Source organism: Acanthochromis polyacanthus, chromosome 19 (assembly GCF_021347895.1).
Source record: "Acanthochromis polyacanthus isolate Apoly-LR-REF ecotype Palm Island chromosome 19, KAUST_Apoly_ChrSc, whole genome shotgun sequence".
Lineage (NCBI taxonomy): Eukaryota > Metazoa > Chordata > Actinopteri > Pomacentridae > Acanthochromis > Acanthochromis polyacanthus.
Window position 1 is genome coordinate 22,685,228 of NC_067131.1, and position 27,036 is coordinate 22,712,263.

The window sequence follows — 27,036 nt, forward strand, 5'->3', positions numbered from 1 at the left end:
ATTTAGCAAGGCAAGATCACCAAATATAATATTGTACTGATGTTAAAAAAAAGTTTGCGAGTGAGTGGCAAGTTGGATAGTAAGTTTGATGGAGGAAAATATATTGTCATGAAATTTTGTAAGGAAAGTCATTGTTCTCAGAGAATAAAATTCTGACTTTGATAATGATGATACTTGTTTGTTATTTTTTCTCATTAAAATGTCTCAAAACTTTTGGGTCGATGGCACTGAAATTTGATCCAGACGTTCATACTCATGTCAAAGTGACTAAACAATTTTATGATATTTCACCATTTTACACAACATCATGATAAGGCCATTTTTTTTCTTAATTGTATTTCAACAACTGTATTGCATATTGAAATAGTTCTAAAGGTATTTTAGATAGGTAGGTAGGTTTAATTGTGTTTGATGCTAGTTAGCAAATGTCAGCATGCAAACATGTTAAATGAAGAGTGAAACGTGAGTAAATGTTAGCTCTTTTTGCCACATGTATGAAGTATGATTAAGAGATTCATTGTCAGAGTCTGCAGCTAAACAGAAAAAACTAAACATAATTGAAATTTGGTCCCTAAAGTAGTCTTCTCGTGTCGTCATGTACTGCCAACCTACAACACTTGGAACACTCCCTGTGAGTTCCATATTATAAGTGCGTCAAACCCCATCTACGAAGATCTACAATAGATCTTCTTCATGTGTCAAATTGGTGACCCTTCAACTTCAGTTTCACTATGGATGAGGGGAAGAAGTTGCAGGGAGCCAAATCTGGTAAGTATGACAAGTAGAGAGCAACCATTGTCGTTGACAATTGTGTAGGCAGGTATGCAATACCACAAGGTACATTACTGTTCAAAAGTTTGGGGTCAGAAAAGCACTTTTTTCAATGAGGATAACACTGAAAATACACTCTAGACATTGTCAATGTGATACATGACTATTCTAGCTGGAAATGGCTGATATTTAATGGAATATCTACATAGAGGTACAGAGGCCCATTTCCAGCAACCATCACTCCTGTGTTCTAATTGTATATTGTGTTAGCTATTGGTGTTGAAAGGCCAACTGATGATTAGAAAACCCTTGTGCATTTATGTTGGCACATGAAAAAAAGTGTGCATTTTCATGGAAAACATGAAACGGCCTGGGTGACTCCAAGCTTTTGAACGGTAGTGTACATGCCACAGTGAAAAAGAAACTTGATTCTAAAAGTAATGGCCTCATACAGGATGTGATCCATGGTCTTCTTCGACATCCTTATGTGGAATCTATGGCTTATTTAAACTGGAAGCCTTTCCTACAGCTTCACAGATCAGAAAATATGTTTGTTTCAAAAATGAAACTATGTGTTGCGGACTTCAATTTTGTGGAGATTGGGCTGCAGATATGCCATTAAAAATCAGCCGTTTCCATCTAGAATAGTCATTTACCACAGTAACAATCTCTAGACAGTATTTCTGACAATTTAATGACATCTTCATTGAAAAAAAATGCTTTCTTTCAAAGATAAGGACATTTCTAAGTGACCCCAAACTTTTGAACGGCAGTGTATATATTCATTGTTTAAATACACACAAAAAAAATCCAGTTTCTTCATCATTTTAAATTTGTTTCTTAAAAGACTCCAAATTACCCAAACTGGATACAAGCACAATCAAATGTATAAAACTGGAACACAAACTATTGCTGGGAATTGGTAACCTTTCAGAAACTAATCCTTAAACTTTGAAATACACTTCCTGCTTCTTTATTAGTTGGTCTATGATGAAAATCGCCTTTAATGTCACATGAAGTGACAGACTCTGTTCATTAATGTAATGCAGTGCCAAAAAAAATCCCTCTTTTCCTTGCAGAACCACAAAGTAGGTGAGGACAGGTGAAGTAATGAAAGTTTGGCTCTACCTGTGGTTTACAGAAATGACATCTTTCAATTCTTCTAACTGTTTTTGACCTTTCTGATTAATCCTTAGATGCAAGTGGGTCAAAATGACCCAGTGAGGCTGCTTACTTACAATATCTTTGTAATGAAGAGTTGTTATCATTTAATATTACAGGTATTCCAAAAAAAAACATGCTTTTGATGTCATTCCATTTAAATATTTAAGTTGTCCTTTATACCTTTTAGGAAATTGCAATATTTGAGTTACTACCCCAAGCTTCTATTAGTGGTTCAAAAATGACGTGCTTGCAACCCGTGATACTTATCAATTGTGGCTGTCAGGAATATATTTACTGTGGACCACACACAATGTCAGAAGTGTCATCGATCAGGAAGATTATTTTACACAGCAAGACCTGATACACTGAAGTATTATCTCCATTTATTACCTCAGAAAAAACTGATGTCATCAAATTGGTATTTTTCAACATACTTACACATTCACGACTCTTGTGTGAAAGACTGTTATTATTATGCATCATCAAATTAACCTACTTTATAGTTAGCTAACAATGGATAGCTAATTAAGTTAGCTAACAATACTCTATGTATTGAGTGCGTATATGTGCATGCATGCATTTATTTATACAACTACATATTGATTGATAGGTTTGTGTTTCATTCAGAACATTCTGTTCCTTTTATGTTTGCTCATCTAGAGTGTCATGACTGCTAGGTTTACAAGAGAAATGTCATCTATATGCTGGAAGATGGAGAGGCAGTTATGGGGTTTGACTCAAAATTGTCCAGCTGGAGGGGTTAGTTGTCCACCTGGAAATCCAACTCTCGTAACTGAACAGGATCGATCAGACAGAAGATTCCTCGAATGAGTACTCTAATGAAGAGAGTTAAGTCCAAACCATGTCCAACAGAATGAATCGTAATGACTCTTACTGGAGTGAGTTACCTCCCACCCTGAACAGAGCACCAACACCAAGTCACAATATCCTAAGAAGTCAGTCAAGGCCTGCACTGGGCCTTACCATCACCATTTCACCAAAACATGCATGGGAACTCTTTATCACTGATAATATCATACAAGAGGTGATGAAGTACACAAACTTAACAAAAAAGAGAGGAAAAAATGTCAACAAAATGGATGTTGACATTCTTCTATTGCTGTACTGTAATCTTCTTTTTCAATTATCAAAATATTCAAAATCTGTTAGAAAGATAATACAAACAATAAAATAAATTATTATTCTTAACAGAAATAACAAAAATGTCACAAAACCCCTTGATTCTTATACTGATCTCCTCTTTTTGAAAAGTAAAAGGTAAAAGTGTAGGGGTCTAAGGGTTAAAGAAGCCACAGAAAATTTTTAATAATCTTTATTCAGCACACATTTCAGATCCCTTTCAGTCTGCAGTGTGATGTACATTAACGACAGGAAGAAAGGAACAAAACTGTCGAGTCCTTCAGTGGTTTGCTTGTGACTTTCGATTTCTGTGTCACTTCAGTAACAAGTGTGATTATATTCAATGCACAGCTTTCATCAACTTCAAATCTGTGCACAACACTGGCTTCAGCGAGGCTCTGCCGATTGTGACACACCAATCTGGCAGGATGAGTCAGTAGACCTTGTGTGGTAACCTCTATTTACCACTGACCCATATTACAAATTGTCATAATTAGAGATGACAAAGGCAAAACTGGTCAGATTGTCGGCTGACTTGTGCCGCAGTGGAGCATCACCTCCATTAAGAAACACTGACACAGTGCTCCAGTTTCTCTTTTGTTCTTTCTTTCTAGTTGACACTGTCCTAGGCTTCATCTGCAAACGACATGGAAAATAGTCAACAACGCAAATCTTTGGTTTCCTCATATACTGAGAATTACACTGTGACATGAGCTGTTATATGACGTGATGATGGAGCTCACAGTCATATCATCCAAAGGGAGAACTGTCAAATCTGCTGCAACATAATAAGCATCTGAATAAATGAATACTACTATTATAATAATAATTATTTCCAATCAATGCATCTGTAAATCTCAGTCTACATGCTGTTATCTAAAACTCTATGGAAATCTATGCCTATTCACATGAATATGCACTGTGTTTGCGTGATTACATATTTGTTAATCAGACTGCAGACACTCACATGGTGGCAGTTTCAGTCAGTCAGTGTTTGTATTTTTTTTAGCCTGGGCAAAAGTATGAGCCAAGAGCCTACAGGGTAAAGGTTTGTGCCCTTTTAGAGAAAGAATGAAATACAAACATGTAAAATATGATAGTCAAAAGGCAGACACCTGAGGTGGAAGCGGACAGGTTTGATATTCTTATGTTGCCACAAAAAATGTAAAATTCATAGGATTTATTCAACAGCACAACAAGACTGTTGAAGATGGACCACATTTGCATATGCATTATGAACACTAAAAGCAAGACCGTCATAATTTATTTAGCTGAAATATTTAGGTCAGGGACTGATCTTTTGATGATGGAGGGAGAATCTCGACACAGTGGTCCACATATTCACATATATTCACAGGTAACAAACACAACAGGAGTCTAACTGGAGACAGACAATATAGAGGTTTAGTTGCAGTCAAAAACTTTCTTCTTTTAACTGTCCCACATATACTGCCCATCCCAAAAAAAAAGTTGCACACTCTAATATTTCGTTGGACCACCTTTAGCTCTGAGAATGGCACACATTCACTGTGGCACCATTTTGATTAGCTTCTGCAGTGTCACAGCATTTATTTCTGTTCAGAGTTGTATTCATTTTCTACCAAGATCTTATGATGATCACGGGAGGGTCAGACCACTGTGCAAAGTTTTCTCCAGCATATCCCAAATTCTCAATGGGTCTAAGGTCTGGACTCTGTGAAGGTCAATCCATTTGTGAAAATGATGTCTCATGCTCCCTAAACCACTCATTCTCAATGTGAGCCTCATGAATCCTGGCATTGTCATCTCGGAATATGTTCATGCCATCAGGGAAGCAAAACTCTATTGATGGAAAGACCTGGTCATTCAGTATATTCAGGTAGTCAGGTGACCTCATTCTCTGGGCACATAACATTGCTGAATCTAGACCTGACCAACTGCAGCTACCCCAGATCATAACAATAACCCCCACACGCTTGTAGGGTAGGCATTAGGCATGATGAGTGCATAACTTCATCCACCTTTCTTCTTACTGTGATGTGCCTGTCACTTTGGAACAGGGTAAATATGGACTCATCAGACTACATGACCTTCTTCCATTGCTACAGAGTCCAATCTTTATGTTCCACGGCAAATTTTTCCCATTTAGCCACACTGATCAGTGGCTTTCTTAGGGCTACACAGCTGTTTAGTCCCAATACCTTGAGTTTCCTTCGCATTGTGCATGTGGAAATGCTCTTGGAAATGAACAGTTTTGTAGATGAAGATTTAGAAAACCAACAAAAATTAACGTGATTGAAGGTACAACTTGGGATTGTTTTTTTTCTTGAAAAAAATGCACAAAAAGTACTTCTAGACGGTTGAATTTAAGTTAATATTTATACTGCATATCTCTAAGCAAAAGAAATTAATAAAAAAATGTTAAATGCAATCATTTATATTCCAATATTATTACATCTGATGTAACACATGTAAAACAAATGTCAAACTAAATGTTGCCTATTTTTAATGAAATGTGTTTTAGAATTAAGACAGTAAAGTAGTGTCAAAATAGTAAGTAGCATAAACTAATCACCAAACCAGAATAATGCAAGAACATCACTAAATGACATGAGTGTAATTTTGGTTTAATTCAAAACTGACTGACTTGTGCTCAAAGCCCAGTTGGTACCTTTAACGGAAATGGATGACCCTGGCCTTTTTTAGCATCATGTTATAAAATCTGAACGTAATTACACTATGAGGCATGAGACACTGGCTTTGTTGCTTAAATTGTTATGCACATTGCTTTTGTGGACACTAGAGGCAAACCTTTTACATCTAGATTATCATCCTGGATAAAGCGCACATGGCTATATTTGACATTAATTGTGGGAAGATCCCCCTGAAACTGGGTTAATAAAATGCAATCTGGTAGGCTCCGTGTATGAATTGCCCACACATACCAAATGAATCCGCCCTAATTGACATTCGGTACGCAGATGGAAAAAATTATGTGACTCATATTTGTCTGTTAACCTAAAATGGACCTAAAAAGTCTTGACCCTCAAACAGTCTATGGAGTTGTAAGGTAAGTGAACACACAACACAAAGTAATCAGAAAGAATGAGAAATTTTGCCCTGTGTGTGATTTTGTGTGCAAGAGTAGGAGAATGACAGCTTCAAATCAGTGACTTAGATTTGAGAACAGGTCAAAGAAGGTTAGCAAATCTAATTCAAAACTTTAAGATCCAAGAAAAACCTCATCCTACATAAAACATACATGAGACAACTATTGTACTTCTTTCAACTATTTGTGAGCCTTTATCAGTTCAGTCCCGTAGCTTAACTATTGCACATGCATTGTAAAGTTATCTGTTATATTTGAGCATTTCTATTTAATTTCATTTTGGACTTTCACTGAACTCAATTTCAAAGGGGAACAATGCAGTTTTAACTGCACTAAAACAGTTTGATGTATGTGCAAACCATACATACATACATACATACTCTACTGTTCAAAAGTTTGGGGTCACCCAGACAATTTCATGTTTTCCATGAAAACTCACACTTTTATTCATGTGCTAACATAATTGGACAAGGGTTTTCTAATCATTAAGAAGCTTTTCAACACAATTAGCTAACACAATGTACCATTTGAACACAGGATTGATGGTTTCTGGAAATGGGCCTCTGTACCCCTATGTAGATATTGCATTAAAAATCAGCCGTTTCCAGCAAGAATAGTCATGTACCACATTAACAATGTCTAGACTGTATTTTGGATTAATTTAATGTTATCTTCATTGAAAAAAACAGATAAAACAAATACTCCAAAAGGTAACAAAAAAGAAAAAAGAAAAGCACTCAGAGAGTGCAGTACTCCACCAAACCTGCTCAGTCGTTGTATGATTTCCGACGGATGAAATTTGTGGTCTGCAGTGTTTGATTTGTCGTAGGATCGCAATCATGTGATTGTCAGCATGTACCTGACGTAGTGTTCACTTGTTGTCATAGTTACAGTGATGCCGTGCTGCTATCTCGCAATAATACAGACATTTTGAACAAATCCACGGATCTAGACTATAAGCTGCATCACTGCCAAAATCTAATCACTTGGTCCATGTGTCATTTTTGACCTTCCCTGAAAATTTCAACCAAATTCGGTATGTCGTTTTTGAGTAATGTTGCTGACAGACAAATGCACAAACAGAAGGACAAACCAACGACGATCGTCACATAACTCAGCCGTGTTCCTTGGCAAAGTAAAAATAAGCTGCCAATGACACCAACGAGCTAGAGGAGTAAATAAAAAAAATACTGCATTACTATGATCACTGGAGGCTGCAGCACCACAGGGATTCACAATCAACACCAGTCAAACTTCAACAGCCACTCAGAGTGAGCTGATCTGTGCTCCATGTTTAAGGAAACACCTTAAGACGTGAAGTTGGATCACAGGAGTGTATTTATGAAGTTTGACAGGACGGGAGCAGCAGCGTATTTAAACACTAAAGCTCTGATGGGTAAAATACCTAAACATTTGACATTAGGAGACATTGCTAACCTGAAATAAAAAAATGAAGGAAAGTAACATCTGACTGCTAAATTTTAGCCATCTGCTTACGCACTACCCAGCCTGAGTAATGATCACAGGAAAACATAAAGATCATGTGTCATGTCAGGTTGGAATTCGGTATAATTTATTCAAACAGTAATTGGTGTAACCTTTGCGGAAATGAGGCAGATGGTGAGCAGACAACATTCCCCACAGTCTAAGGTATAGGTGGGAGGTGACAACAACTTCTAATTTATGACAGAAACACTGGCATGTGGGTTTAAATGTATGGAAAGAAAAAATCTGGGGCAGGTCCACCCAGAGTGCAATTCACTAAATCGGTCTTAATGACACAGAAATTCATGTAGATATCATTTGATTGAACAGCCATTAAAGTCCTGGAACTACCCTGCCTATGACTGACAATAATAGCTTACAAACAGAGAAGTAAAGTTCAATACAATGCCAGTATGTGTGTAAGACGACTTTTATATGATTTACTTGTTGATTAAAAATGTCAAATCTAAGAGGTTTTAAATGTATTTTCTATGTACACACAAAAAACAAAGTTTATTTTTTTTTTCAATTATTTTTATTGAAGTCTTTCAAATGACTTGAGTTACATGCATGTTTACATGTTTACATTTTTTTTACAATGAAAACCAAAACAACGAAACCCTAAAAAAACAAACAAACAAAACAAACCCTGCACATATTACAAATACAGATGCATAAAGGTCCAAAATTGAAATAAAACAAAACGAAGACGGTCCACATTTTACTTGTTATAATAGCTGATAAAAGGCTGCCAGATTTTGTAGAATTTGCATTCTTTCTGCCTGATAGAATTACATCTCTAAAGAGGTTTTGATGAGTAGGATGAATCTTATTTTTCCAATTTAATAAGATTAGGCGTCTGGCCAATAACAACACAAAGCATATCACATGGATTTGTGAACTGTTCAGGGACAAATCGGTAGGGACGACTCCAAACAGTGACATCACTGGGTCTGCTGGAAGAAGAACTTTTAAAATTTCAGACAAAGTGTCTATTATTTTTGTCCAGTAAGGGGAGATGTTGGGACAGTTCCAAAAAGTGTGGGATAGTGCTGCAGGTGCCTGGCCACAACGGTCACAAGAGGTGTCCACTCCTGGAAACATCTTGGAAAGTCTTTGTTTGGATAAATGTAGTCGATGCAGAATTTTGAACTGCAGAAGCCAATGTCGGAGACAAACTGAAGAAGAGTGAACCCGTTCTTGAGCTACAGTCCATTGTTCCTCTATGATGTTTACTCCCAAGTCTTTGATCCAAGCATCTTTTATATGGTCATTTGAAATTGTACATTCCATCTGTGACAGGCCATTATATACTTTGGAAATAGATCCTTTCTTTAGAGAATTATTTAACAACACATTATCCATAGCATATTTTTGTGGTAAATTGAGAAAAGAAGGAAATGTTGTCGTTGTAAAATTGCGTATATTCAAATATTTATAAAAGTCTCTGTTTTCAATTTGGAATTTAACCCGTAATTGTTCAAATGTTGGAAATTATTTCTTAATAAATAGGTCTTTAACCCTTTATGCTTCAGTGCGCATCAGTGTCCCGCCGACGGTACACCTACTAATTTGCATAGGAATTTCAAGAATGTCCGACGGCTGCAAACACGATTATACAAACACTATACGCCGATGGAAAGCTTAGATTCTCATGAATCCGCCGGTATAAACCACTTTCAGATGCGATTACCACAGCGGGTGAGAAAAACACATTTGTCCGACAAAAACGAATATTCATCCATCCGTTCTCTATACACGGCTTCAACGCACACAGCGCGACTCACATTTCCGGGTTCATTATTACACACAGAAAAAAAGATTCCACAATAAACGGCCATAATCCAACCTTTTACATCCAGACAACACAAGCCAGTAAACTATTTTGTCCAAAACATGTCCTGAAGTCGGTAGAAAATCCACGAATCGGTCGTTTTCAAGGAAATGCACCTCGCGATGTGCGTCCAATATTCCCCGTATTTTTCATAATTTTTTTATTTAAAAATAGAATATTAGCGATTTTTTGTACTGAAAACGGCTGGAATTGACTGCAGCTTAAAGGGTTAATTTCGTGAACACCTTTGATATCCCATTGTTGAAATGTTTTACCTGAAAACAGGTAAAACATTGCTTGATTGTCAGTCAGTGGTGTCAGAGCTGAGCACTGATTCCACTGAAAGTGTCTTAGAATCTGAGACCAAATTTTTAGTGAATGTGATACTACAGGGTTGTGACATTTAAACTGTGATAGATTAGAGGTGTAATAAAGCAGTGATTTCAAAGTATTAGGGGAAAAAGATTGATTTTCCATCTGTTCCCAATCAGGTTTGAGAGTTCCATTCCCAAAAGAAATGCATCTAATGATGCAAGACCAGTAATAAAGTCGGAAGTTCGGTAGTCCCATCCCCCCCAATTTCGGTCTTTGTAAAAAGGGTTTTTTAATTCTTGGTGTCTTATTATTCCAGATAAAGGATGTAAGTAAAGAATCTATTTTTGTGAAAAACTTCTTATTAAGATCCCCGGTTCAAATCTTTCTGCATGGAATTTGCATGTTCTCCCTGTACATGCGTGGGTTTTCTCCGGGTACTCCGGCTTCCTCCCACAGTCCAAAAATATGCTGAGGTTAACTGATTATTCTAAATTGCCTGTAGGTGTGAATGTGAGTGTCTGTATATGTAGCCCTGCGACAGACTGGCGACCTGTCCAGGGTGTCCCCTGCCTTCGCCCAAGTCAGCTGGGATAGGCTCCAGCACCCCCCATGACCCTAGTGAGGATAAAGCGGTGTATAGAGAATGGATGGAATGCACTGGAATAAGAATAAATATTTTGGTAGAATGTTCATTCTAGGGGCTGCTCAGTGGCGTAGTGATTAGCACTTTCGCCTTGCAGCAAGAAGATCCCTGGTTCGAATCCCGGTCTGGGCCTGGGATCTTTCTGCATGGAGTTTGCATGTTCTCCCTGAGCATGCGTGGGTTTTCTCCGGGCACTCCGGCTTCCTCCCACAGTCCAAAAACATGTTGAGGTTCATTGAGTACTCTAAATTGTCCGTAGGTGTGAATGCGAGTGTGATTGTTCGTCTGTGTATGTAGCCCTGTGACAAACTGGCGACCTGTCCTGGGTGTCCCCTGCCTTCGCCCGAGTCAGCTGGGATAGGCTCCAGCACCCCCCGCGACCCTAATGAGGATAAAGCGGTGTATAGAGGATGGATGGATGGATGTTCATTCTAATAATATTTATTCGATCAGCGAGAGAAATGGGAAGGTCAGACCACTTTTTGATCTGTTGTTGAGTTTGTTGATAAAGGGTCATAAAGTTTTTACTGAAGAGGCCAGAAATTTCTTGTGTAATGTTCATCCCGAGATATTTAAAATTGTTTGAGATAGTGGAGGGAAGTGGTGTCCATGTATTTACTTTGTCCCTTGCTATGGAGCTGACTGGGAATAGTATACTTTTGGATAGATTAACTTTGTATCCTGATACTCTGCCAAATATAATATGGTCATGATTTTTGGAATGGATGTGGGTGGATCTGAAATGTATAGTAACAGATCGTCTGTGTACAAAGATACTTTATGCTCTATACCTTCTCTCGTAATCCCTTTATAGCCTTCAGTGGAACACAGCAGAACAGCAAGGGGCTCTATGGCTCGGGCAAATAATAGGGGAGACAAAGGGCACCCCTGCCATGTAGAACGATGGAGAGGAAAAGAGCCTGATTCCAAATTAATTGTTTGTACAGATGCCTTAGGTTGATAATAAAGCAGTTTTATGAGAGAGATATAGTAATGACCAAATCCAAACTACGACAGGGCCGCAAAGAGAAAATCCCACTCAACCCTGTCGAAGGCCTTCTCGGCATCTAATGAAAGTAGTATTTCCAGTTCTTGCGTGTTTGAATTTTTGGTATAAATAATATTGAACAATCTTCTTATGTTAAAAAACAAAAACAAACAAAAAAAACTGCCTGTCTTTTATAAAGCCGGTTTGGTCTGTGGATACAGCAGTTGGAAGAACTGATTCTAAGCGCATAGCCAATATTTTTGCCAGTATTTTGTTGTCTACATTTAGTAGGCTTATGGGCCTATATGAACCAGGGTCTAATGGGTCTTTTCCCACTTTATAGATTAGAGATATACAAACATCATAGAGTGTTGGAGGCAGTGAATCTGTTAATGGCGCTTCGTTATAAACATTAAGTAAAAGAGGGAAAATCTGTTCCATGAAAGTCTTATAGAATTCTGCACCATATCCATCAGGACCAGGGCATTTAGAGTTTTGCATATTATGTAAGATGTCAGAAAATAGAAAAAGAGGCTTGCCTGGGCCATGAAACACCACCAATGGACTATTGAAGACTGGAAGAAGGTATTATGGACTGATGAATCAAAATTTGAAATCTTTGGTTCATCACGCAGAATTTTTGTACACCGTCAAGGAGGAGAAAGGATGGTTCCTCAGTGTGTGACATCAACTGACAAACATGGAAGAGGAAGTGTGATGGTCTGGGGTTGTTTTGTTGGATCCATCATCAGTGACTGGTACAGAGTGAGAGGAACTCTGAACCAAACAGCGACCACAGCATTCTGCAGTGCCATGCAGTATCCTCTGGTATGTTCCTAGTTGGCCAAGGGTTCATCCTACAGCAACCTACTGACTTCCCCTTTCGACGTCCCTTAGTTCTGCCCCTAGTTATGCTGCTATAGGCCTAGGCTGCTGGCGAACCTCTCTTGATGTACTGAGCCTTTCTCTGTCTACCTTTATATTTAATATATAAATCATTATTACATTACACTCCGTGTGTGCTTTCTCCAAGTGTCCCTGGTTCCAGAGCTGAATGATTTGGATTTGTGGTTGCTGTCCCACCAACTGGCCTAGTCTCCATCATGTCCACTGCAGGATGCTGCTGCTGACCTTCCTCCAGTCCACTGCTTCCAGCTGCCTATTTCCACCAGTCGACTCTGCAACTCCCCCTACACTATACTTGAAATGCTAATCTACATACTGTTTGAACTTTACTGTCAGCTATATATGTAGTACATTTAATGCCAGAGTCGTACATCATAACAGTAAACAAGGAATCAATTTCAATGTTGGCTTGTACTCTGTATGTGTCGTCTAGCTTCTCATATATGTATCGAACTGTGTGTTAAATGTTCCCTGTTCCCCACACCCCTCCTCTCCCATCCCGCCCCCTCTATCTCTTTACTTCTACCCGTCTACCCCTCTACCTCTCTACCTCTTCTGTCCCTCCCAACCCACCCGGCCAGCAGGTAGATGGGTCCCCCCACATAAACAGCCGGGTTCTGCTCAAGGTTTTTTCCTGTTAAAAGGGTGTTTTCCTTGCCACTGTCGCCTTGGGGCTTGTTCTGGGGGTCAGGCATATGGGTTCTGCAAAGCATCTTGAGACAATTTGACTGTAATTAGCGCTATATAAATAAAATTGAATTGAATCGAATTGAATTGAGCTCTTACAATCCGTAGAGGACCCAAAGGATCCACCTTCTGGTGATAGACACCACAGGAAACCCCCAGACGTTTCGTATCGACGGTCCAATGGCTCAAAACTGTTTTGGTGGCTTGAGGGACAGCTTTTTATTTTTTTTTACCACAAGTGTAAACAGAGATCCACTGGTGAGACAATATTGGATAATCTCAATACAAATGCATATTTATCCTTCTACCACAGGCGCTAAGCTGCTTGTGCTTCAAAGTTAGTCATAGATGTCTGTGTTTCATAACTGAACTCTCCTGCAGCTGTTGCACCGTCCAACATGTACACACTGCAGTATGAGGCCCAGCTGAACAGCAACAGGCACCACAGAGTGGAGGCGATGTGATTTCTCCTGGAGCAGAGACTGACCTTCTGAAAGTCAGAGCACTGTTGTTCTACCTCCACCAGAAATACTGCTTCATCCCACAAATTCAACACGACTTTGGTTCATGATGGAACTGAGGAGCAGCATTCTTCACACCAATAATCAATGTGCTAATGTTCCAGTAATTAAATGAATAACCTGAAGCAGGTTCTCTCAAAATGTGAGATATTCATATTAAATAACTACACTTGCACGCACATACTTGATTTGATGCAGGAGATCCAGTGCAACATTAGTGATGCAAAATTTCCCAAAATAAAGAACACAAAATTCAGTCATATGCTCAGTATTAGCAGCACAATAATTCTGACTATCATCTTTACTTGACTTCTACATGGCATCAGTCCTCTCTTTTTGGGTACAATGTTAACAGACAACTGTCTGTGCATTATCCAGTGGTCAGTGAATGTGTCATTTGCAATGTATATGAACCCCTTGACTCCTATTGTCGCGAATTCGCATCATACCACTTTCATTCAGACTGCAGCCAAGATAACATATCCATTTGCCCAATGCCAGTTTGTGCATATTCAATATGTACCTCGGAACCTTTTGCAAGCACTGGTTTCTGGAAGGACTGGTCAGAGTGGGACATACATATCTGTTAATATTTTACATAAAACGGATAAATGACAAATTATCAATCTTCACTTATTTGAGCACTAGCTGGAAAGCAAAAACACACACATTTTTAAAAATTATTTAATTGTAAATAAATTCAGGTGCCAAGGGGTTAACAAATTTACACCAGTAACCGCAGGTGTTGCTCAGTCAACCAGGGCTGAAATCTTATTGACTATAACTTTAACAACTTCAGTGCTTTAAAGTAAATTATACATACAGTGCTGGTTAATAACAATCGCATGTGGAATGGCATTGGAAGTAAATGTGCAACAAAAGGTACACTGCAATGTTAAAAAAATAGAAATAAACAAAGCAAGAGTTGTACACGAAGATTTTGTACGACACTGTAAATTGTGTGACAAAACATCTCGAACAAAATGAAACAACTAAAGCTTAACTGAGCAGCTTATATTTGTACACAGAATCCAAGGTGTAAGATACAACACATCCTAAACCTAAAGGGTCTGTGAAGTTTCTCATCCAGGTCAAAGTGCTAAAACAGTTTCAACTGGACATGTCTGAATTTTTAGAAGAAAGATTCAGGAGTCCCCCGAATGCAGACTGCCTTCTCTTGTTGTGCCAGTGTCACACTCATGACCTTTATGTCCATCTACTTCAGCGATTCTCATGGTGCTAATGACCCCACAGGAACTTAAATGTTTTGGTATCCCCAGAAGTCATCTAGAACTGAAGAGCAGGCGAAACATCATGAATGAGAGATGGTAAAATTTTCTCTATTCTTCTGGCTAATATAGACATAAATATTTTATAATCTACATTTAACACCGAAATTGGTCGATACTGTTTACAGTCTAATTTATCTTTTCCTTCTTTTGGTATTGCTGAAATTATAGCTGTACTCCACGAAGAGGGGATCTCTCCCTTTTTGAGAGCCCAGTTACATATGTGACGTAGTTTTGGGGTTATTTGATCTCTAAAACATTTGTACCATTCGGCTGTAAAGCCATCTGAACCCGGACTCTTGTGTGGTTTAAGCATTGATATTGCGGTCTTTACTTCACTGTCAGTTATCTCTGCCACTAAGGTTTTGCTTTGTTCCTGTGTAACTTTAGGTAAATCCAAAAATTCAAGAAATTTCCCTATTTCATTTATGTTATCTAGTTTTGGTTGCGAGTATAAAGTCTTGTAGTATTCTTCAAAGCTATGTTGGATCTCTTCTAGTTTATACTGTATTTTCTTTGTTTGGGAGCATCTTATTTTGGTGATGGTATTGTCAGCTTGCTGTTTCCTCAGTTTATATGCTAATAATTTCATTGCTTTACTACCTGCCTCATAATGTCCCTGTTTTAGAAATACCAATTTCTTTTTAACTTCCTCTGAGTATATCTCATCTATCTTGTTTTGCAGTATTTTAATTGTCACTCCATTATTTGGTTTCACACCATCTTTATGTTGTCTTTGTAAGTCCTTAAGTTGCCGATTTAAATTATTGAGCTTCTCTTGTTTGCGCTTGTTCAGTAGTGAGGAGTAGGAAATTATTTCCCCTCTCTTTTACTTTTTTTTACTTTCTGGTTTATTTAGTCGGGACAGCGCATATTAATGGACAGTACATACATGATGTAATGTAAATATGCCGGAATTAGCATACATGCTAAATTTCATCCGTAGTCCCCAACAAAAAACATAAAAAACACTCAATACAATACAATACAAGGAACAATAAGAGACATTGAACATGTGCAAACACGCATATACTCCTAAAATAGGGGGGACTATATATAGACATGAACGCCTCATGAGTATGTGCAAACATGCATAAGTTCCTAAAATACAGATTTTTAAAATACATATACATATACAAGCGACGGCCAGATTGCTAATGCTCACAGATTTGATTGTCTAAAATCCAGTTTTTGAGTTGAACTTTAAAAGCCATGAAAGATTGACACGCTGTAATCTTTGCGGGCAGTTTGTTCCAGGTCAAACCTCCTTGAACTGACAGAACATTCTGGGCAAAGCTAGATCATCTGAACTGCACCTCACAAGCCCCTCTTGTAGCAGCCCTCGTCCCAATGCCCCTACTAGGCTTGTTTTTAATGAACTCTGCCAGAGGTGGTGCACATAGTCCATGTAATACTTTATAAATGGCACATGCCTGTTTAAAAATCTTAAAATTATCCAAACTAAAAAGACCATGTTTTTTTAAGATGCTGCAGTGATGGTATAAACGTGGCTTTTTATCGAATACCTTTAATGCTCTCTTATATAATTGTTCAATGGGTTTGAGTGTCATTACACCTGTGAAGGACCAGTTTGTGAAGCAGTAGTCTGTGTGTGAAAATCATACAGTGCAGGTACGTCTTAGTGGCACCAGCTGTCAGAAAAGGTCTAACTTGTTTAAAAATTTTGTGAATTAAAATTAATAGTGTTAGAGACCTTCTTAATGTGAAATTTAAAAGTGAGGGTTGAGTCCAGTGTGACTCCGAGGAATTCAAGTTCAAGTTCCTCACCCCCCCAAAAACACATTTGAAGTGACTGCTTCTATTGGCTTCTTAGAGAACCTCATGCACACTGTCTTTTTGGTGTTTAAAAGCAGACATAAATCAGGGAGCCAGTCTTGAATCCTGGTCAACACAGATGTGAGGCTCAAAGTAGCCTCAGTGGGGTTCTTGCCATGTGACACAATAACAACATCATCTGCATACATCTGACATGGACAGTGCGGCACACATCTGGCAGATAATTAATGTACAAAGAAAACAGCAGGGGTCCCAAAATTGAGCCCTGTGGTACTCCGATTGGGCAGTTACGGTAGGGAGATTTAATATCATCAACACAGACACATTGTTTCCTACCATGAAGGTAGGACTCAAATCACCATATGGCTTCAGATGAGAAGTTAAAATAAGCCAATTTTGACAGAAGAAGTACCGCTTTGTATGCATCCCATACAATAGGAGGGGCGACTTCCCCATTATCATTCTCTTTAAAGTACATTTCTATCTCCTTTTCTAATTCTTCTTTAACCTGGGCATTATTTAATATGTTTGAGTTCAGTTTCCATAATGTTGATTTTGGATTATCATTTATATTCATTATTATTTTTATCAGTGAATGGTCTGATATGTCGATTGTTCCTATAGCACATGACTGGATTCTAGATAGGTCTTTTTTGAACATAAAGAAATAATCAATTCTAGAATAGGTGGACTGAGGTGCAGAGTAGTAGGTGTAATCCTGACTAGTTGGGTTTAGATCCCTCCAAACATCAGTAATACCAGTTTCTTTTATTTTGTTGATTATGGATTTATTGTGACCTACACTGGAACCAGATGAATCCATCTTTGACAGTTTTATGTTCATGTCACCTCCACATATAAGCAGTCCTCGAGATTCTGTTGACATAATATGGAATTTTATTTTATTTTTTTTTATAAAATTGCCAATCACTTCCTGGGGGGGCATATATGCTGAATAATGTTACCATCACCCCTGCAATCCTTCCAATAGTCATTACATATCGACCTTCCTTATCTTTAACCTCTGAAATATGTTCGTATTGGACTTGGTTCGAAATAAGAATAGCAGATCCTCTTCTATGCCCTGACTAATATGAGCAGTAAAATAGATGTTTAAATCATACCCTTCTCAATTTTCCATGTTCAGTTCCTGTTAGGTGTGTTTCTTGTAGAAATACTACATGCACTTGCCCCCTTCTTAATTTTACAAATATTTTACTTCTCTTAATTGGATTCAGGATACCATTTACATTATAAGAAATTATCTTAATGGCACTATCCACCATTACTTTTGTGATGGAGCCTCTGAATACTTCCAGGTAGTTTGTGTGACAGCTCTCATGCTGCTCTGAACTGCAGCGAATAAACAATAAACAGAATAACTAGTGAAGTTAAGAACCTTATTGAAAAACTGCCAGTGTTCATCAGAACTTCCAAAGTTGGGGTTCGTAAAAGAACCCTGTGTAAGTTGTTGTGAAGCAGCCTTCTTGAGGGGAAATCTCTCTTCAGTGAAAGGGCCCTCAGTCAACATGGTAACACCAAAAGTCTTATCCATGATATTGCAGATACAGCCCAAAATCCGTCCTCCGACCTATTGTTGCCATCATTTTGGCTTTTTTTAACTATAAATTAAGAATACAAGATAAATGAAAAATGCTATCCTCATATAAACTAAAAATATCTTAATCCAAAAAGATTAGGAAATTTCAAGTCAATCTGGAGATCCTTACCATCTGCCAGGGATAGGCTATGCTTTAACAGCTCTTCAACGAAATGTATCATCGACGGAGACTCATTCTCAGACCCCTCAGCGATGGAATAGATCCTGATGTTATTCCGTCTGGATCTTCCCTCCTGGTCAGATTGTTTAGCTTTCAGATGAGACTGAAGTTTCACCAGCTCCTCCATCACTTCTTCCATAGATTGCATCCTCTCCTCAGCATTCAAAATCCGTTCCTCCACCTCGTCAAGTCTCAACTTTGTCTTGTAGATCTCGTCCTTAATTTGTCCGAGCTGTTGCTTGTTGTCTTGACGGAAACTTTTAATTTCTGCCAGTATTATGTTTAAGCTGACCTCTGCCTCTTCTTCTTCATTAGCATTAGCCGGTGGTTCGCCGCTAGCATTAGCTCGGCTGTCGATATTGACTGAGTCGACGGTCTGTGTGTTTTCCTTTGGTTTCATTTTGGTTTGCCTGTCCTGCGTCCATACTTGCCCTTATCCATCTTTTTGAGTTACTTTAAATCGTGTTTGTTAAGTTTATAGGGCAGTTTGGTTCCAAATATCGGAGGAGAAAAACCTTCAAGCTGCCATCTTTGCGGCTGCGCAGCAGAAGCTCTGTTTTTCATTTTTATTGGCTGTCTGATTAGGTTGTAAGCAAGTAAACTACTTGGTTTAGTTACATGTGTATTTTATGAAAAATATCGCGGTTTTGGTTAATATAGACCCATACATGTCTCCAAAAACTTCTTCTTTTGGTTTTCAGGATGATCAGTCTAAAAAAATCTGTCACTCAAACAACCTTAAACAGTTGGTCGGGATTGCTTTCCTAGCTAATGATGTTAGTAGGCTCTTGCATGAAAAGTCAAAATACAACTTTGTGCAGCAGTTTACAATCTTTTTTCGGTGAAAAAAAAAAAGAATTTACACTGAAATGTATTATTTGAGTGACCTATTTCAAAAAAAAATTTGAAATGGAAATTGAAAATTCACTGGTACTCCTAATGCCTAAAAAAATTTCTGTTATCCTGACATTTTTAGGACAAACATCTGTCAGCAGGTTCAGTCCTGCATATCTAACAAGGAACATTCAGGAACACTCCGGCAAGATCCAGACTGATGGCTACTAATGCACATAAAACACAATAAAATAGAAATAAGTGGCGAAGTCAGCTTAGGTTCATCTCTGTGAAACATTCTTCATCAAGTCTGATTTATTGGCATTCCATTCCAACTGCTGAGATAATTCACTCGAAAAGAACTGTCATCATCATTTCACTAGAAGAAACTGCATGTGTCTCACTAAAGTTAAAAGGATTCATTCTCTATCACAGCGGAGGATGAATTGACAGACACTGCCATCCGTAATGCGACTAAAAAACAGCAATATAGATTGATGGTATTTGAGAAAGATTTATATAATCTCTGTGAGTTCAACTAACGGACTGTTCCACTGTATTTTCTAGAAAACACACACATGCAAAGTGAGCAGATGTTTCCTCTGACATGCTTGATTTGACATCTATGTTTAGAATTGTGCCAGATGTGCACTGTGTCTGAATGTTTCAACCGAAACAAAGCAGCAGAGTCGAATATTTCTGTCAAAATTTTACTAACAAATTCCCATCTTCTGTGATAACCTACACTTCTAAAACATTCCACGACAGTCCAATATACTGCAGCATGAAAGATGCTGTTCGACCTGAAATTAGGTCTTTTTCTCCCTGTAAGTACTAAGCTGTCTGTCAGTACTACTTTACTCACAGAAGAAGAGGGTACGGGGTATTTTAGGACTTCACACACTGTTTGGTGCAGTGTTGCCAACTTAGAGACTTTCTCGCTAAATAAAGTGACTTTCCAAAGCGTCCTAGCGACTTTTTTTTGTCAAAAGCGACTAGCGATAAATCTGTGACTTTTTCTGCCATTTTGGAGACAGGAAAACGCGGATCATTCTGCAGTTACTGTCCTCAACAAGCAGCAGGTGCTGCTGTGAGCTCCTCTCCGTCCCAAAGCACAGGCCAGTAACCCCGCAGCAGTCCCAGTGTCTGATTAGAGGAGACCCACATCACTCCAAGGCCAGATGGCAGATGAATCGCGCATGCGCAAAGTCACTACAGATCCCATCCAGACTTACGGAGCGGGATATAAATGAAAATGCTACTTCAAAAACATATTTTGGGTGTTTTATATTCACTTTTTGGTCTCTTCCACAATGTTATTCCTCTCTCCTACAACATTGATTACAATTACATGCAAACTGGGAAATATGCAAATTAGGAGATGATGTCATTTAGCGACTTCTAGTGACTTTCAGGACAGCCAATAGCTACTTTCCTTACTGAGGAGTTGGCAACACTGGTTTGGTGCCACAGTTCTTTTGATGAAGCAGTGCTTTCTGAAAAACTACATGACGTAACGACAAAAACTACTGACCCCATGCAGTGATTTCAGCTCCTATTCTACTGATTTAGCAGCTCGAGTCTGGCTCGTGATTATGGATAAGAGCATCGCCTAATATGTGTCAGGTAATCTTCTGTCTAGGTCACACAGAAAGCCCAGTAAGTGGCCTTATGTGTGGGAGAGATTCTGTGGCATGAGAGGCAATGGAGGGGGAGAGATTTCTCGCTCTCCACGCTCTTCAGTCGGAGCTTCGATCTGAAAGTGTTCTTTGTGTGTTGGATGATGTGATAGAGAAACTTCAGAGTAAGTACAACACTCTCAGTTGCAGTGTTAAAGGCCTATGAGGGTCATAAGCAACAGTTAGCATAACTGAAGTGCATGGTAATAGCAGGAGAATACCATGACAGTGTTGGAAGACATAGTAGCAACCAACAAAACAAGAGTCCAACCTTTGCAATCAAAAAATATTGTGCCCATGATTGATTTGGTGTTAAGATTTCCATACCTTGCCCTTATCCATCTTTTTGAGTTACTTTAAATCGTGTTTACATTTATAGGGCAGTTTGGTTCCAAATGTCCAAATAACTGAAGTGCATGCTAATAGCAGGAGAATACCACGACAGTGTTGGAAGGCATCGCAACCAACAAAACAAGAGTCCAACCTTTGCAATCAAAAAATATTGTGCCCATGATTGATTTGGTGTTAGGATTTTCATTTGTGGTACTTTCTTTCTTGTCAGATGCTGTTTTTTATATCTAATAGTAATTTAAATAGTGGTGGGACGGTATTTAAAAAATTTATCAAATTAATGAATCGCAATATCGCATTTCAAACAGCAAAATTTGACACAAGTAATTATTTTCAATTCCAATAAATTTTAGTTAACAGTTGAATCAATGAATAGACATGTACGTGTGTATAATTTATAATGTACAAAATGAATACAATTTTAAAATGGAACATAATCACAAAGTGATTTGGATGATTTAAAGCCTGGATTCAGTTTATGTTTTTCCACTGTATGGCTATAACAAAAGCAAAAGTAGTTTAAGGACCATCAGAAAGTTGAAAATCCAGAAATTCATTCTGTTTTCATAGTTTCTGGGTCTGATAAATGGTGTCATTTTGATTGGTTCATTTTTCAGGAATATAAATTTTTATTCATCAACAAAAATATTTTTTCATAAACTAAAAGTTTAGAATTAGGTTATTAAAAGATAGACATTTTTGTGGTTTAACCTGTTACTCTGCTGAGGCTCTGCCTCTTTGGCAGTGTAAAAAGTTAAACCACAAAAATGTTTAATTTCTATTTATCTGCATTTTTCATCTGTCTTCTACATTCACAAATTACTGCAAACTCAAAATGCAATTACAGCAATTCTATTCAACGTTGTAAAACTTTTTGTAAATTAAAGCACTTTCAATGTTTTCTAAAGTGGTCTATTATGGGATGGCTAGGGTTGCCACCTTTCAGAAACGAAAATAAAGGACGCCCACCACGGCTCCTCGGGGCCACAGTTTAGTGAAATTGAAAAGACATTTACAGATTCGGACTTCCAGCATCAATAACTCATTATACATACATTGTCAAAACATAAATGATGCCTCTTTCCCATCGTTGTAAGGCAGACGATGTGCTACAAGCCCAGTTTTATCAAAATTAGCTGTCTTTCAAGCTGCAGGAACTGAATGCAGAATACTGGACAACGAAATTCTCTGCAGATACTTTTCCCATCTAAATCTTTTCTTAACACAATGAATGCATTAACTTATTTATGTGTGTATGAATGTATTTACTGACTTATTTATTTAGTACCGTTAACATGTCAAAGTTCTGAGTGAGTTTTTCTTTAGATAGGCAAAGGCCATTTATTGATCACATATAGGCTATTAAATAAATGATATTTAAAAAAATAAAAGCATGTAAAATACTATTAAACAACTTAGGCATTTATTGAGTTACAAAAATACTGTAGAGTCTATGGCCACATTAGTCTGACTATAATCATCCTCTGGTAAATTCACAACCATGTACTGATGTCCCTTACCAAAGGGACTTCAGGAGATGATTATATGATGATAAACTGTGACCTCCTAGTTGGGTTCTCTCTGTTCTCATGTTTCTTACATGTTGGTCTCCTGATGCTGCCTTACTTAAGCCAGTCCACGAGTAACAGAAAACACAATTTGCCCTGTACCTATTGCCAGGGGTTCCAGTCTTCCTACTCACGTCTGTGCTTTTGAAAGCGTATTTGCTTCTTTGGATGTGGTAGAGTTTCGGGTGTAGACATTTTCAAACACGTGGGAGCAGCAGCGTCTGTAACCAGGAAACCCGTGACAGGACCGGCAAGCAGAAGTTTATCTGCTGGACCTTGCATCGGGTCCTCGCTACATAGTTCTAAGGAACATGAAACTAGCTGCCCTTAATATTTCCTGTGTTTTATTTTGTTTATTATGCAGTTTTGATGCGTGTGTGACAGACGTGTATGGGACATTTATGAAAATATGGAACAATTAGCGTCCCGTATTGAATCAACGCTACAATTAATTGTCAAATAAAGGACGATTCTGTATTTTAAGGGACGGGTGGCAACCATAGGGATGGCTACGCCAATAGCCATTAGCAGGGCTATTAGCATACCGTGAGCAGCGGAGCTTCTACAGCTGATTGCCGCTGCTTGGGACACACGTCTCAATTCTGATCACAGATGTATTAAAACTGACTCCCGAGACACACACGTTTTGCACACACTGTTGCTCAGTGAAATCTGGCTGGTACAACCATGTCCGACCAGTAGCGCAAATGCGGAAATGCCCGGCAGCAGCCGACCACGCGAGTTTGGTGTTACGGTGACGGACTGGCTTGGCTCCATGCCAAATCAAATTTTCAAAATCATCTGGCGGGCTAGATATTATTCCTGACGGGCCAGTTTTGGCCCGTGGGCCGCCAGTTGCCGACCACTGCCATAGACCATATGGTGCAGACAGACTTTAGGTTCATCACTGCCACCTATTGGGCTGGAGTGTTCATCAGTGTTACTAGTGTGCCACAAATTAGGGAACTGAGAAAGGTGTGATTAAAAGTGTTAATTTATTTAACGCGTTATTTGTTCTGTAATTAGTTCATCGAAATTAATGCGTTAAAGTCCCAGCCCTAATTTTAACATAATTTTTGTTCTCGAGTTTAACAAAAGTGTTCCTTATGCATGTTTAAAATGAGAAATCTATGAATCTTCTATTGTGTAAATCTCCCTCGCGGCACCAAAACAGCTCCCATTTTCTTCGAAGAAACATTTCACAGATCTTTCCTGACTGCAGAATGCCGGTTACCTGAAGTACAAGTAGTGATAATGTCAGCCTCAGCTAAACCTGAAAAGCGCAGAAAAACAACAATAGAAACTGCATATGAATGAGATTTATTTCTTCACAGTGACTGCAAATAGACACACATGCACACATAAAATAGCCTACTGCCGACTGTGTTGTGTTCAGAGCTTAGAGGTCCACTACGTAGGATTTGGTTTCATTTTGTTCTATAGTAAATATAAAGGGCTAATTCTAAGCTAAGTAAAACACAATAATTCGTAGTGCCAGGTGACTTAAACACCAGCGAAAACATAGTTACTCCATCAAGGTACGCAGCGGAGTTATGTGACGATTGGCATACATTTATCCATCTGTTTGTCTGTTGGCAACATTATTCAAAAACGGATTTGGATGTCATTTTCCGGGTTTTCTAATCATCAATTAGGCTTTCAACACCATTAGCTAACACAATGTACTATTAGAACAAAGGAGTGATGGTTGCTGGAAATGGTCCTCTGTGCCCCAATGAAGATATTCTGTTTCCAGCTAGAAAAGTCATTTGCCACATGAATAATATTTCTGATTAATTTAATGTTATCTTCATTGAAAAAAGATGCTTTTCTTTTAAAAATAAGCACATTTCTAAGTGACCCTAAACTTTTGAACAGTAGTGTATGATATGATCGAAAGCTCCAGAATAAGCCAGTAAGTCCAAGTTGAGTTGAGATTGTTTTGTGATACAATATGTTCATGATGCACATAATGCAGTTTTCTAAAAATAAAAAATAAAATAAAAAAAGACAAATTGACATGCTTTTTATAGAAATGTACCTTGTAACTAAAGTTGTTTTGCAGTGGAGACACACAGCAGTTTGGCCTCAGTTCACAAGGTGTTCAAATACAAGACTATTTTCAGCAAGTTTATTAAATGATTCACCCTTGACACAACAACACAAATAGACAAAAGGAAATTAAAAAAAAAAGGAATGGTGGTAGAGACTGAGGCAGCTGCAGAATCTGAAGTGACTTAATAAAGAGGGAGAGAAGGATGGAGCTGCATACAGGTGAGACAGGAACGTAAAAAGGAAAAAGTGGTAGTAGAATAAGGTAATCACTAGTCTTAAGCACTCAAAGCTCGAAGTAAAAAATGGACCATATTCAAAGCAAAGACAAAATGAAGCATAATTAGCCACAACAAAAAGGACAAACGACTCGGTAAGACTAGAATGATGTCCCCATAGCTCTGTGTCAGGAAGAATGGGTTGGTAATAGCTTTAACTGCAGGCAGGCTCATCTAACCTGGAGTGCTTGCTTAGCAACTACGCACACCGAGCTCCAAGCAACATGGTCACAGTTGTCATAGCGACAAGGGGTACACGTAAAAGTTTTTACCTCAGCATCTTTTTTTCATGAGGGATTTGCAACTTGGAGAAAAACAACATTTTCCATTTATAGGTTACCATTTATTATCCATGTCACTTATGCACCTTGTGTTATTCAGAGTGCCTTTGACGTACACTGGTACTTTGCCACTAAGGTGGATGACTTCTTTGGAGTTTTTTGTTTTGTTTTTTTTAATATATGTGTGAAAGAGTCCTCAGGCAATAGTAAATGACATTCCTGGAAATAACAGCAACAATCTGTTTTGATTGATTTTAGCCAATCTTGGCTACAAAGCTCTGCGGAGAAATCACATTTGAATTACACCCTTGTTGACCACATTCATGAGGGTGACCTTTTTGCCTTTCCAATAACACACACACTTACATGAGTGCCAGGCCGAGGTAGTTGGCAGTGCTGCCCCAGTACATCGGGTTCTCTGTGACGTTGAAGGGGAAACCAGTCACCTTCTCATCCATCAAAATGCCAAAGTAGTCGCCTGGAAAACACACACAGAGGTTCATTGCTGTGACAAACACTGCAGTTCATAACTAAAATCTGTCACACTGATGACCTGCTTTTCCGCTTCAGATAATTCAAGAGGCTGGAGCTCATCCAAATGCACACTTGGAGAAAATCAGGGAACATCTCTAAAGTTTTTCCAAATCTGACACTGCTTTATCAACCGGTGGGTTAGGATTCAGTGCAAAGCTTGTTGGACTGTGTCACACTGTTTCCGTGGTTTCTGCTCTGTCATCGACCTTGATGTCTTGTTTCAACTCAGAACAAGCAGGTTTTGGACGCGTCTATCGTGTTATGATCATTTTTGACATGTTTCTGTCAAAACAACAGGACTTTGGCGTCACTGTGAATACACCGCTACAGAACATGACTTTGGCACCACACAGGCCGTGCTGCAATTTCTGGCTGCTGCACTGTCACCTGAATGTTACTGATGTCAACAATATAACAGCAAAGCTATGAGCTCTGGAGTTTAATTATTGTACCAGTACTTGTAACGAGAAATAACCAAACTGAAAATCTTTCTTAACTCCACAACTTGCTGGAGAGTTAGAAAGGCACATTGTCTTTGAAGAAAAATCAATAAAATTGATAATAATATAATAAATTGCACCACTTAGTGAAGCTAGGAACTTCATTTCGTTATTTTTACTCCGCCAGGAAACATAGTGGAATTATGTGACAATCGGCTTACGTTTGTCTGTCTCTTCGTCTGTCTGTTTGTCTGTCTGTTAGCAACATTACTCAAAAATGGACAAGCAGACTTGGATGATATTTTCAGGGAAGGTCAGAAATAACACAAGGAGCAACTGATTAGATTTTGACAGTGATTCAACTTATAATCTGGATCCAGAGATTTGTTCAAGATTTCAGTGTCATTGCGAGATAGCGTCACAGCATCACTGCAACTATGACGACAGGTGAACACTACATCAGCTGCCTGCTGGCATCACATGATTGCTACCACATATCGACTGTTGCCGACTTATCGGGACTTTTCTGTCGGAAACGATATAAAGAACAACTGAATAAATTGTGGGAGTGTTTCCGAGTCCCATCAATTCCCATCGCCTGCTACATATT

General features: G+C 38.5%; 1 protein-coding gene across 1 annotated transcript in view; it reads right to left on the bottom strand.

The window, feature by feature from the left end:
- pemt (phosphatidylethanolamine N-methyltransferase) overlaps positions 1-27,036 on the bottom strand; it is a 140,596-nt gene that overhangs the window by 17,682 nt on the left and 95,878 nt on the right. The window contains exon 5 of the mRNA XM_022207735.2: positions 25,819-25,930. Within this exon, the coding sequence (XP_022063427.1) occupies positions 25,819-25,930 (112 nt within the window). The remainder of the gene's footprint in view (positions 1-25,818; positions 25,931-27,036) is intronic.